The 14,061-nt window shown below is 35.1% G+C and overlaps 1 protein-coding gene across 1 annotated transcript in view; it reads right to left on the bottom strand.

The window, feature by feature from the left end:
- Positions 1-7,029: 7,029 nt before the first annotated feature.
- The window catches only part of ZCWPW2 (zinc finger CW-type and PWWP domain containing 2), a 63,681-nt gene continuing 56,649 nt past the window's right edge, over positions 7,030-14,061 (bottom strand). Inside the window, exons 5-6 of the mRNA XM_087947304.1 lie at positions 10,154-10,292; positions 7,030-7,367 (exon numbers count right to left, since the gene is read on the bottom strand). Coding sequence (XP_087803430.1) covers positions 7,191-7,367; positions 10,154-10,292 — 316 coding nt within the window. The 3' untranslated portion in view covers positions 7,030-7,190. The remainder of the gene's footprint in view (positions 7,368-10,153; positions 10,293-14,061) is intronic.

Genomic DNA, 14,061 nt, shown 5'->3' with positions numbered 1-14,061 from the left:
TAGACAATCTGTGAAAAATGGTCTGATAAGATTGGAATACTGCATAACTGAAGAAAATTTTGCAGATGGATTTACAAAAGCCCAAGGTGCAATAAAGCACAAGGAAAATTGTGAAAACTATGGGTTGAAATTGTAAATAGATATATATATTATTATATTACCTAAAAGGGGAGAATGTTAGGGATAACATTGGTTACCTAACTTAGTTTGGGTAAAATAATATATATAAACTATGTTAGTGAGTTTAAGTGTATGCATCACTTTAAACTGTAAACCAAGTATTTTGGTGCGGTTGTAAAATCACCATAAGAGGGAGCAAGAGAGCTCACTGTTTGCCGGCTTTTACTGGAATGCTGACAATGATGGATTGATGGTGATAACTGCGTGTTTGCTGAGAGAAGAAAAGGGGTTTGATTTTTCTTCATATCTCTGACTGCAAAAGAGATATATCACTGGACTGATTTATTGTAAGTTTAATGAACTCTTTTTCGAAACTGGACTTTGCAAACTGAATAACCCCCGGACTGACTGAACTTAGTGTATGACATATGGACCGTTTGACTATGCTATAACTCTTGCTGGAATAAAAACTATTTAACTTGCACAGTGTATCTGTCTTACTGAGTGTAAGCTACTACAACGTTTTTGTCTCACATATCTGCCTGCCTGCTAGACTGCCGTTGCACGTTCTGCTAGGGTGTATATCCCTAACACTCTCATCTAATCCCAGCTCATCCTGGCTCTTTGCACTATCCGCTCTCCGCTATCTGCTCTCTGCACGCTCTTTGCACTATCCACATTATTCCCTATCCGCCAGTCCCAGTTCTTTACAAGTCTCACCCATTCAGAATGGCGTTCTATGGAATGGAGTCTTGGACTCTTCACTCAGGATGGTGTCCTGGCCTCTCTGCTCTCTCTCTCTCTCCGCTCTCTCTCTCAGGATTACCAGCAAGTTCTCTGTTCTCGGAACCTTCCGAAACCTTCTGATAGTCCTGGTTGAGGTAGATCGCGGTTCGTTGGCCTCAGACCCCACTCCCCGTCTCCCTGTGGTTAGGCATTCGACTCGATCGCCATCTTGCATTCAGGTTGCTTCATTCATTCTATTATGCTTCATGATGATACCTTTGTGAACCAGTTTAAATTCATTAGTTGACATACTCAAACACATATATAAACATTCTCTGAGGAAAGAGTAGACAACTTGGCTCATGTACATTTTAAAAACTTCTTGTGGGCAATCATGGAAGTATTTTCATTTAGTACAAGATTTTAAATTAAAATGATTAATTAAAAGTTTTTTTTAAGCAATAGGAATTAGTGTGTCAGCTGTGTCAGATAGTTGGGCACAAATTCTCTTACACTAAGAGGTAAGTAGCTTAAATGATAATTTATGAATAGCATCATAATGTCTTATGACTAATCTCAGTACAATAATTATCTGATCTGGCATGCTACATGCTTAATTATCAGCAGAAATACTTTAGCAGGGAATTCTATGTTACTTGCAAACCATTCCTTCAGCATTCGATGTTACTTGCAAACCATTTCTTCAGGATTCACTGCATATTGTCTTGATCAGATGTCTCTGTCAGAAGCATTTCAATTAGTACTGTACAACTGTACAACCACCACTTATTGCATACAATAATTCAGTCTAGTTATTGTCTTCAGAGAGAATTATTGAGGTAATTTCATTTCGAATCAGAAAGAAGTCCAAATGATAATGTGTTGTGACATCATAGTGCAAGCTCCACACTTTTGAGCTTGTGTTATGATATTGCATGTAAGTACATAAGTAATGGGATTTCAGTCCCCCAAAAAAAAAAAAAAAGGTTTGATCAGTCAGGATATGTTTCTACTCTGGTTACAAATGAGAAAACTCAGAGGCTTCCTTAACGTGATATTTGTTTACTAATTGCTATCATGGAGTTTGTGTGATAAAAATCAAGATTATAGATAGTCCTTGACTTACAACCACAATAAGTACTAGAATTTTCATTGCTAAACAAGGTGATTGCTAAGTCACACCTGATTTTACAATTTTGTTTTACCATAGTTAAGCAAATAATTGCAGTTCTTAAGTGAATCATGCAGTCATTAAATGCTTCTGACTTCCTCTATCAACTTTGCCTATTGAAAGGCATCTGGGAAGGTTGCAAAAGGCAATCACATGACCTTGGGTCACTGCAGCAGTCATAAAGTTGCCAATTGCCAAGTGCCCTAATTTTGATAAAATGATTGTGAATATGCTGATGGTTTTAAAAAACCTTTCTTACATTTAGGAACTTAACCTGAGAGACAAACGCCTATATTTGACTTGCAATCATGCTAAAACACCTAGTTTTGTTTGCTTGTATAAAATGAACTGGGATAGGAAGAGAAGGCAGTACTACTGTATAACTAGTGGATAGGTCTGGCCTCAAATCACAGTTACCTTTGCAATTAATCTATCAACTATAACTCAATCTCAGACTGCTAGACAAATGGCAATCTCATTCAGTCAAATTTGGTTAGAATCAAACTTCATAATTGCCCAGATTCTGGCCTTGAATAACATTATACTCTATCTGAATAATAATATCTGATTTTTTTCATTATCCTAATTCCTATATTTGGTTGGTTTTATTAAAACAAGTTTGTTTATCCATTTTTCAGTTCTTTTCTGTCTTGCCTTTTTTGCAACGTATTTACAGTTGTGTTGCTCTTTATTTAATTCTTTTTTTTATTTAACATATATTTTCTAAATAAATGATCATCCTGAAAAAGTTATTGATAATTAACTTTTTTATTAGGTTAAAAACATATTTTAGTCAATTGCAGTAGTTTTTAGACTAGTACAGAAGTTTCTAGTCAAGTTGTTTAAATTGAAAGAGTGTGTGTGGAAATTCAGCAATAATTTCTATGACATTTGATATTTCATTTCTTTATAATGGTCTAGTTTTTTAAAGCTTCATCCTATTCTGAGAAAAAGCAAAAACGAGCATTTTAATAAATTACATTTTAAAAAACAATAACTAGAAAACAATGATTCGACAAAAGTTGTTCCCTTCTGATAGAAAACAAAACAGATATAGGGACTAAAGGCAGTTTGTTTTTTCTAAGGTAGGTAATTGAAAAGCATATTTTTCCCATTTTATGTTCCAACATTGGAAAGAGTTGAAAGAGGCCACTTCCTGACTATTTGAATCAGTCAAGTCAAGTTGGCCTCTTTATTGTCCCAGTAAAAGATAAAAATAAAACTAGATACGATTTATTGTTATTGTTGTTAAATGAAGTTAAGAATATTAGAACATTTGCACTTTGAAAATATTGTTCTATGGTCCTGGAATCTAATTTCTTGCCTAATATAGACCATAACTTTGGTACAAGGATGTAAAGTAATTTCTGTCCCAAGCCATCATGAGACTATATAGCTTGCTGACAAAGAAATCAGAAGTTCTAAAAGGAACTAATTGCCATTTGTGAATGCAGATATCATAGAGTTGAAACTCATAGAAATACTTCTCAGTATTGAGTTTAATGCATACACATGTGTAAATAAATCATTTCTTTTGTAAAGATTTTTCATTTACATCTGCATCCATTACTGATAACAGATCGATATGAGTCCTTTGCAAAAACAACCAAAGAAAGAACTTTATATGCTCGAGAAGTAGAGGCTTTATTATTATTTTTCTTCTTATGCCAAGACAAAAACAGCTCTTGTAATTAATTTGAGTTTAATTCTTCCTATTTTAGTATAGCCAGTCAGCTCATCTTCATGGAAAATATTAATTGCAGCTTAGATAGTTAGCAAAGGTACTCGGTGGAATAGGTTGTTGGACTAGACAACTTTTAAGCTTTCCAAATCTTATATATAAAATATATGCTTTTTAAATCTGTCTCAAACAAATGATATAACTCTTACAAATACATTATAATATTGTACATCCCAGACTTAGAAGCTAAACATTATAGCAATAGTATTCACTCACATACTAGGAATATACTTATGTTATAGAAAAAAGTATGAAAATTAATAAAACAATTGAAACATAGTACAATATCTAGTTCTGGAGCCTTGATTACTTCACTTAAAATAAGAGAAATGCCTAAAACAGAGGAAAACAAACAAACAAACAAGAAGTGGCATTTAGAGTTAACTGCAGGCTCCAGCATTAGCTAGAATATTGACACAATGAACAGTGCTGTGCTCTTAAACTAAAGTATTGGGGATTAATAGTGTCTCACTGTTCTGCACTTTATTGATTTCTGACATAACTAGATCAATATGTGCTTAAAATTAAAAAAAATGTTTATAGTTTTTATGAAATCAAGTTGGCAGCTCCTTTCATTGTTTAGTTGGCAGCTCCTTTCATTGTTTAGGTAAGGCACATTCTAGAGTACGGGGTAGTGGTGTCATAGGGATATCATAAAATTTCTCAAGTGAGAATACAGCATCCTTTATTTCTTGAAGATTTTCTTTATAGTGCATGAAAAAAATATTCCTATTAGGAAAGGAAAGATCCTGAGGTAGATTTCAGAACCTTCATCTCAAGAGATTATTGTCGCCTTCATCACTGTCAAAATATTTTGGAAAGGCAACTCAGGGAAAATTCTCAGTTGCAGTAAGTAAATGTTAAGAATATTGTTATTATGGGTATGTTGTTATCAATGTACATGTAATATATATTGCATGTAGGTAAGCATATGCAGCAATGCATCCTTAAATTGTGACATAATGTTGAGAAATGATGTCTGTGATAAAAAATTAGCTGAAGAAAATGGGTTAGTCAAGCACTTTTCTCTAATGTCTGATTCTCTTCTAATAGCTCTTCCTTCCAGTGCTGGATTCAAAATATATCACTTATCAGTTATAAGCCTTATCACTTCTCAAATAGTCAACTTAAAAGGAAAAAATTACAAGGCTACACAAATGCATCCTGACCCTGCCACTGATGCTTCCAATAGTGTTGTACATTTTCACAAATATGATAAAGATTTCTATGCAATCTAGTATCTATGGGAAGAAATCCTGAACTAATTAGGTTCCCTCTGGAATGGAGGAGTTTCTTTATTTTCATCAGGATGTTATGCAAGCCAGACAAAATGTACCAAAAATAGATGAGGAGATTCAAACTTACTTTACTGTATGAGGGCTCTTCTAAAAACCTTTCAAAAGAATTTTTATCAAAGTTTATTGGTTGGGAATATGAATACACATCTAGTTTTGTATGCTCGCTATCTTCACATTTTGTCTAAAATGGATTTATTAATATTTAAGCTGTTTCTATTTTCAAACAAACTCTGAAGAGAGCAAATCAAAAATTTCCAGGAACAAACATTCAAAATGAAAACTAGAATAGATTGAAATAAGAGAAATGCATTTAAACTATTTATATTTTGCCATTGTAGAATTGTATATTACTGTGAATGGTCTTACATATTTGAATGAATAATAAAATGAAAAATAGTAGGTAGTAAAAAATTGTGGAAGTAGTTTTCATAGTTCAAATATATTAGTACATTGCTTTTCCTAGAGAGTCTCCTCTGTAGTTATATAAGAAAGGAGTGGATGAAGTGATAAAAATATTTATTTAGTGCAACTTGCATAAAATGTGCTTTACAATTGCATCAGGAATACAAAAGTCCCTGCCAACAAATTATAGAAAGCTGATCTCCCTTCTTAATTCACAATTTTTGTTATGTAAGATATTTTATTAAGCATGTGAATGGCCAAAGTTATATCATATTGGAATTTTTAGCCAGATTGCTATGGAGGTACACCAGTGATTCTACTCCTTCACTTTTCCAGGCTGACCACAATGGAGATTTTATTTAAATAAATAAGTAAGTTTTACAGAACACTGAATGTGCTTATATATGACATAAAAAGGAACAGAAATATCTTCAAATTGAACTCAGTTCCCAGCAACTGCATTCTTGTAGAAGTGATTTTCAAGGTATTTTTTAACAATCCAAATTAACCATATGTGATATATAATACCTAAATCAATACAACTAGCTATATGAATAGATGTGTTTCTATGAAGGAAAAGTTGTGCTTTTCTTGTTTGCTTTTGATGCAGCAAATATTATTATCTAATTTATTTTGTACTTAATATTTCTTAAAGAAAATTCTTGTATATGATCAGTTGCTTACTATAATTCTTAGTGTATTTCTGATTCATGAAATGGCATAATCTACTTATTTAACCGTATACAAATATCTCACAAGTGAGGAATATATAATGTTACATGGTTTGAACTCAAGATTATACTTATTTTATTTATTTAAAAAATCAAAACTGATTGTGGAAGAAATACCTGTGTATTTTGTACATGTGCTAAAGTTGGTGTAGTTAAAATAAATGTCCAAAAGTGTATTTCTTATTATATGCCTGTTATAAATGAAATTGAATGAGCAAGAATGGCAACTTTTCTAGATTGCTTAAATGAAATGTCAAAACTGTAATCCTAATTATTAGAACAAAAAGGTTGTGATAAAACTAAATCATATACAGACAGGTCTTCTGGTTTTCAATGATCTTTCTAAGTACACATTTTTCAAATCAGAAGTTTATGAGAGACATATGAGACTAATTTCATGCCTAATAGGAAAGCACACCAGAGTATCCATTTTCTATTCTCTATGGCTATATGAGAAAATAGTTCCTGCTCTAGGTAGGAATAAACAGAGTTTACAGCAAATTGATAGCTCTGTTGAAAACAGCCCAGTTAGAGGTATATTTATGGATCTATGGTGTGATCCTTCAATGAATCTTAACAAAGAAATTCATATAATTATTTAAAATTGAGGCTTCCAATTACAACTCTTACGGTATTGAATTTCCATAATGACTTCCTGAAAAATTATACATAAACTGATTTGCTGGAATGCTTCAGAAATTCAAAGTAATCTTAAAAACTCTCGAGATTGAAGTATGACTAATCTTTATTTTTAATCTGATTTTTACAGAAAAAAATATCGAAAAGTACATGACATTGCAATTAACTTTCACTTATATATTTATACAGTAATATGGACTACATAGGATGTCAGTTTTAGCAACAAATATGTCCCCTTGTTAAAGTAAATCTAACTCCATGTAATCTATATTGTTAAACTGCTTTTAAGATTCTCCCACTATATGTGAAAAAGGATGTTTTCTAAAGCTATAAACAGTATAACAGATTCTCTCTTATTGTTGCTACAAGCTGCCTTGGAAGTCAGTCATTAAATAATCTATTTCTTTAAACTGTTCAGTTATGCTCTCTATGCATTCTCCAGCCACAAAAGCTTTCCCATCAATTATAATACAGTCTTCTTCAGTGCTGATTTCCATTGGTCTTCTTTCTTTGCTAGCTTCTGAATAGCAGTTAAGTATCTAGAGCCCCCCCCAAAAAATATTCATTCATATTGTGACTATATTATGTAACTTTGTGACTACTTTCACGAAGATAGAAAGACATATTAATTCCCACAATGGAAAAATTGGTGGTACAAATAACTGGATTTCCTTTGAAGCTTGGCCTGAGGCTCATGATTTAATTAGGGCATCAGTCAGAACCCGCAAGCCAACTCTCTCAAAACTAATAAAAACAACCGGGATTCCTGAGCCCCGGACTCTCCATTCACTCCATGGCAGAGGGCAGACTATCTAGTTGAGCTCCCCAACTCTAGTGCCCAGGGCTGGGGGAAAACCCTGAGCAAGCTAGGAAGACTGGAATGGATGAGGGACTGGGAACAAGCCAGATTCCCCAAAACTCTGATGGAACTCTTGGGGGGATCCTTACAACAGCTGAAGGAGAAATTTGATTGAGCCACCCTTCATGATGAGGGGCTGTTCTGCTGCCCAAAAGAGAAGGGAGTTGCAACTGAGCCCTTTGAAGTGAGGAGAAGCAGATGGGAACGAAGCCTCCTTTCTCCACCCACCAGAAGGAGAATGAGCCCAAAGTTGCTCTTGACTCTTCTGCGCAACAGGCAAGTCACCCAAAGCAGGCGGTCCCCCCTCTCTATGAACTAGAGTTGTTTTGAGTAAAGAGCAGAAACATCCAAACTGACTGCCTCATAACTAAATTCTATGAACATAACCCAACAATGCCTGGGAGGGATCGCACCCCTAAAATCTATATCTGTACTCAAACTTATTTTGCTTTCCACAGGTTGCCTACAGGAAATAAGGGAAGTTGAATGTCAACTCGCAATGCATCCTTGGCCTGCTCTCGAGTTGCCATAGGCTGGGGGATGGGGAATCAAGCCTCGCAGCTGCATCAAGGAACTTGATGTAAAAACGAAGGAACTTGATGTAAAAACAAAGCACATTTCAGCCAGCAATTCAAGGTCATCTCCACGGAGATCCACAGTGGCCAGAGGGAGTGACTTCTACAACCCCCAAAATAGCTTCATTGTGGAATGTGACTGATGACACACATTGGGAGAGGGGGAAACAAGGTCACAGCCAAAGCGCGAATTAAGTGAGGTCAGAGTTGGCTTCACTAGGTCCATGCCAAAATGAAGCTCCTAATAAATAACTGGATTTCCTTTAAAGCTTGGCCTGAGGCTCATTATTTTATTAGGGTATCGGTCAGAACCCTGAGACATGGCCAGCTCGATATCACTTGCTTCGGGGGTGCCTGTGGTGCCCAAAACACTCTGTCAGTGAAAATGGGCTCCCGAGCCTCCTGGAACTCTCTCCAGCCCTCATGAGCTCCGTTTTTGGCTGTGACACCTCCTGCAACCCTCTACCGGCAAAAACAGAACTCAGAAGGGCCACATCCAGGGCTGGTCCTTTGCTGTTTCCAGGATGGCCCCATAGGCCAGATCTAAGCACCCAATGGGCCAACTCCAGCCCATGAGCCTTGAGTTTGACACCCCTGGCATAGATGGTGAAAATAATTGTTTCAATTTTTAAAAAATCTAGTTTTTTGTTTCTAATTGGAAAGTGCTTCTGGATTTATTTATTTTTTACAAACTGACAGAAAATGAAACTGTAGGTTTTGATTATTAGCGTGGATTTGTAATTATAGAAATTACTTGACATGTTGTGAAATGTAAAGTAACAGGTTGATGTTGTATTGTTTTTATTATTTACTGCACAGAAGTCATAATTTTTCTAGTCTTTTTGTACTTTTATTCTTAATTTTCTAACTTTTGTTTCTTTTATATTTTTACTTTACAATAAAATTTAATAAAATGTAGTAATGCTACACTTGATTCAACAAAAGATGGTTCATTATATTTGCATAGCTAATGATTAGCTTCACACTTCCTGCTAACCTATAAAGTGGTTTATTGATGAAGTTGTTTATAATTCATTTTTGAATTGTTTCTATTGTTGTTCATTATAGACACAGTCTTGTGGATTGTGATTCAACTAGAATTTGTTGGAAAATTGTGTAACAGATGTAATTTATATATAAATGAGTAAATCTACCTGAAGTGCTATAGCATTTCCACATTGCTATTAAGTGAATAGCAAACAATTTTTTTAAAAAAAGATAATATTTTTTAAAATACACAAACTGTTTAGAATCTGGCCATACTTCTTGATCTCTACATAATCTTGGAAATAATCAATACATGCATTAATATAAAGTTGTGTGTGTGTGTGTGTGTGTGTGTGTGTGTGTGTGTGTGTGTGTGTAATATCTATATATAATAAAAGAGCATAAATTAATATAGAATTGTTTTGTAATATGTGTGGAAAATGTCCAGACGTAAACATAAATATTTGTACATTCATATAGCACTCTCTTTATAAATACAGACTTGCACTGTCACATATTCCTCTTCCCATTTAAAAACATATAAAGGATGGAAAAATAGTATTAAAATGACAGTTGTTTTTTGATATGCCCAAAATAAAAAGATGTTCGCTTGTCAGTATACTGGTATCCTATTGATAACTATTTTATTTATTCATTAAAATATATTTATTTGAAGGTTATGTACCTTTATTTCTCAAATAAACAGTGAAATTATTTCTTTTCATGTTTGAAGTAAACATTTGTTGCAAATGCATTCTAAAATCAGCCTATATGTGCTTATTCAAGCTAAACCTCATTGATTTCAATGGGACTTATCCTTAGATAAGCATGCATTGGATTTTATCCCTCCCCCCTCCCCCCTCCATTAATAGCAGTTTCTGGACTTCAAGTTAATAATTCATACCTCTTCTCTTTCAATATTGTCTTCTCGATTCCCAGATGATTCCAAAGAAGGTTTGGAAGTGACTAAGACTTGACTGAGAATTTGGTCCAAATCTTTCAATATAATTTTTGTCTCTGTTACAACTAAAAACAAGCAATAATATTTTCACTAAAATATATAATTATATTACCACAATTCTAAAGATTGCTTAATTTAATTTAATTCAATTACATTAACAGGCATTAACTGGAAATAGCAATCATTACAATGTTTTATGTTTCATATGTTAATCTATTAATAAATTCATTTTAAAATGTTTTGCTCTTTGTCATACCAATTTCAAATTTATTTAGGATTAATAAGATGGAATCCAATTTTGTATGACTAATCCGCATGAAAAGTTTACTTATACTTTATTTATTTATTGTACCTTTTTACAAGAATTAAAAACAATTAACATAAAACACCCTTTTCAAATATTATTCCCATAACAACTTCCCATAATTTTCTCAGCAAGACATTGTGACTAGTCCAGTCTTTACTTTTCCAATGTTACTCTCATTTTTTTTCTACTGGTTTGTATGTTTTATGCTTGTGCATAAACATAAATATAGGGATAGCAATTTCATTCACTATTCTTTTATTTATTTTTCTTCCAGGGACAATTTGAATTTTTCCTCCTCTAATCTGAATATGTATTCACTAAAAACGACCTTTTCATTGCTTGCTGTTGCATTATTAATTTTATATATATTTAGAAGGCAATTGTATATGAAGATTTTTTTTTAAATGGAATTTTGACGTGACCATGGGTCTCTTGAAGGCTGAATATATTATCTTATGCATGTCACATTACAGAATTTTTGCCAATTCCTGCATTAATAAGGCATTTTTACATTTTTCTTAAATTAGGAACTGGGTCTTCATTATCACCATCATGCCATATTATTAACATCTGAATTCCTATTTCATACACACTCATACATAAACTAAATTTTTCTAGTTCATATTATGACATGTTAAATTTATGTTTTACCGAGAAAGAAATTTTATGACACTTTTCCTAGCTTTTATTTATAACTAGCTGGATACCCATGCTTCGCTACGAAACTAGTGAAGTTTGTGGTCGGGCTTAGTTTTGGGGGAGGAAAATAAGGGGATGCTGCCTACCAGCATCCATCGGTATTCACCTGGTTAGTGTGCTGTCACTGTGTGAGAGAGTTGAGGGCTGTTTGGAAACTAGGACAGAATTTACTGTGTGAGCAAGGAGACAGCAAGGAGCCTGGGTGTGGCTTATCTCAACTGTTGTGTACTTAAGCTGTTTGGTGCTGTGAAACTAAAACTGAAACTGAACTGCTCTCCTCTGTTTCTGTTTTGCATTTGGAACAGATTTCTTTTCAGGTAGGGAGGGGGAGTAGATCTCCTTAGCATTACAGCATGTTAATAATAACATACAAAATACTAATGTTCTGATGGTCATTTTGAAAAATCCTTTCTTAGTGAGCACCTAGAAAAGAGGTCGCCAACCTTTTGGACCTCAGGGACCACCAAACTCATAATTTTAAATCCTGCACACCAGAGACTCTGGGAAAATCCCAAAAAGAGTCTGCAGGAAAATTCCCCACCTCATGTTCCTACCAATTGATCATTCTTTATTTGGGATCACAGGATACCGTCTCCAGCTCCGTTCTGTGGGGGGGATGGGGAAAGAGACTTTTGGCTTCATGCAAGGAAAGCAGCAGAAGTGTTTCTTTTTCTCCTTCAAACTCCACCAGACTCTAGTCTTTGTGAGACTTGTCATGCCGGCACAGCCTCTTGGAGCAGAATGCCTTGCAGGGTCCCAAAGACTCATTTCTGGTGGAGTTTGGGGGAGAGAAAGACTTTTGCTGCTTTCCTTGTATGCAGCCAAAAGCAGAAAAAGAAAGAAGCATAAAGAAGCAGCCCAGTGGCCAGGCCAGATGCGTGGGGCAAGTGGAATAAGTTCCCCCTCTGCCCTTTCCCCCCTCCCCTCACTATGTGTTGTTCGCAATGCAAGTGAAGCAAGCCTTGGGCCATGTGTTCCCATGGGCCATGTGGGCGGCGCAGCCTGGATTAATTGCTTTGGGAGTGAAATTTCTCTGCGTACCACCAAAATTTTCTTGCGGACCACCAGTGGTCCCCAGTCCACTGGTTGGCGACCACTGACTTAGAAGCCAAGAGGAACATACGTGCCAAATTTCAAGTTTGTATGCTTTACAGTTCTGGAGATTTTGTGATGATCTGTAAGTGGCATTTTGCTTTAATATATATAGATTAAACCTTTGCTTTGATTTTCAGGTAAAAATTCATTTATATTATCCATGGATAATAAGGAAAGTGCAACCAGAGTCCTATTTTACATCAACTATGTTCACTTATTTATTCATCTTAGGATTTCTAATCTAAATGCTACCTTGCAAGTGAATTTTTTTTGCCACCAATTGCAAATTACATGCAGTATTAAAGTAAGAAATGTCCCAGAAAAATACATAATAATTTTATATAAAATATTAGAATTTCATAAAGTTAAAAAATGCTTCCTAAGTTTTAAACTAAATCTCTTTCTAAACGTTTTCAGCCCAAAGAAATGCATCTGCTTTAATTATTCCATAAAACACATTTTAATTATCTGTGTGATGCAGTACTTTGCTCTGGAATACTTAAAAATAATTAAATCATTTTGTGATTAGTTTCTTTTGTAATAGGTTTTATCATTTATCATGCAATAGGTTGGGATATGTGTGTGTGTTCTGGTGTGCCTTTTTTCAGAAATAAAGATCATGTCACCCAGAACTTTCATAGTTCATACTCCTACAAATTAACCTCCATTGATTTATGGGACAATGTAGTCCTAAAAAACAATTATCCTAAATTTAAAGTAGAAATAGGTAAAAGATGCTAAATCAGAGGAATGTGCAGAAAATATAATTTTACATGCTAAGTATCATATATATACAGGTGAAACTCGAAAAATTAGAATATCGTGCAAAAGTTCATTTATTTAAATAATGCAACTTAAAAGGTGAAACTAATATATGAGATAGACTCATTACATGCAAAGCAAGATAGTTCAAGCCGTGATTTGTCATAATTGAGATGATTATGGCTTACAGCTCATGAAAACCCCAAATCCACAATCTCAGAAAATTAGAATATTGTGAAAAGGTTCAATATTCTAGGCTCAAAGTGTCCCACTCGAATCAGCTAATTAAGCCATAACAACTGCAAAGGGTTCCTGAGCCTTTAAATGGTCTCTCAGTCTAGTTCACTAGGAAGCACAATCATGGGAAAAACCGCTGACCTGACAGTTGTGCAAAAAACCATCATTGACACCCTCCATAAGGAGGGAAAGCCTCAAAAGGTAATTGCAAAAGAAGTTAGATGTTCCCAAAGTGCTGTATCAAAGTACATGAATAGAAAGTGTGGAAGAAAAAGATGCACAAGCAGCAAGGATGACCGCAGCCTGGAGAGGATTGTCAGGAAAAGGCCATTCAAAAGTGTTGGGGACTTTCGTCTTCCGGTTTGTCGGTTTCGCGAGCGGCAGGGATTCGCGAAGCTGCGCGATCCCTGCTGCGCTAGCCGCTTTTGGGACTCCGATCCGGACGGGTATGGAGCTAGGCTGCCCTGCAGGGGCAGCTGAAGGTAGGGGGATCCAGAGAGGGGTTTGGGGTGTTGCAGACCCCTCCCTGGCCGGCAGAACCCCTTTTCCCAAGACGGTGCAGCGGCGGGTCCGTAATGGCCGCCACAAAGAAGCTGGCAGCCGGGTAAGAATGCGCAGGAGGAAGTGGAGAAAGTTCTCGAAAGGAGAAAGTTTTTCTTGGTTCCTAGGACTCTAAGACATATTTAACAAAATTCCTGAAAAGTATGACTTTCTGAATGATACCTTCTAGAAGAGGAAAAAGCGGCAGTTT

This window comes from Notechis scutatus, chromosome Z (genome assembly GCF_049901735.1).
Source record: "Notechis scutatus isolate UNSWTSFEM ecotype Mainland chromosome Z, rNotScu1.2, whole genome shotgun sequence".
Lineage (NCBI taxonomy): Eukaryota > Metazoa > Chordata > Lepidosauria > Squamata > Elapidae > Notechis > Notechis scutatus.
The sequence above is the reverse complement of the archived record's forward strand: the minus strand, read 5'-3'. Positions and strand labels throughout refer to the sequence as shown.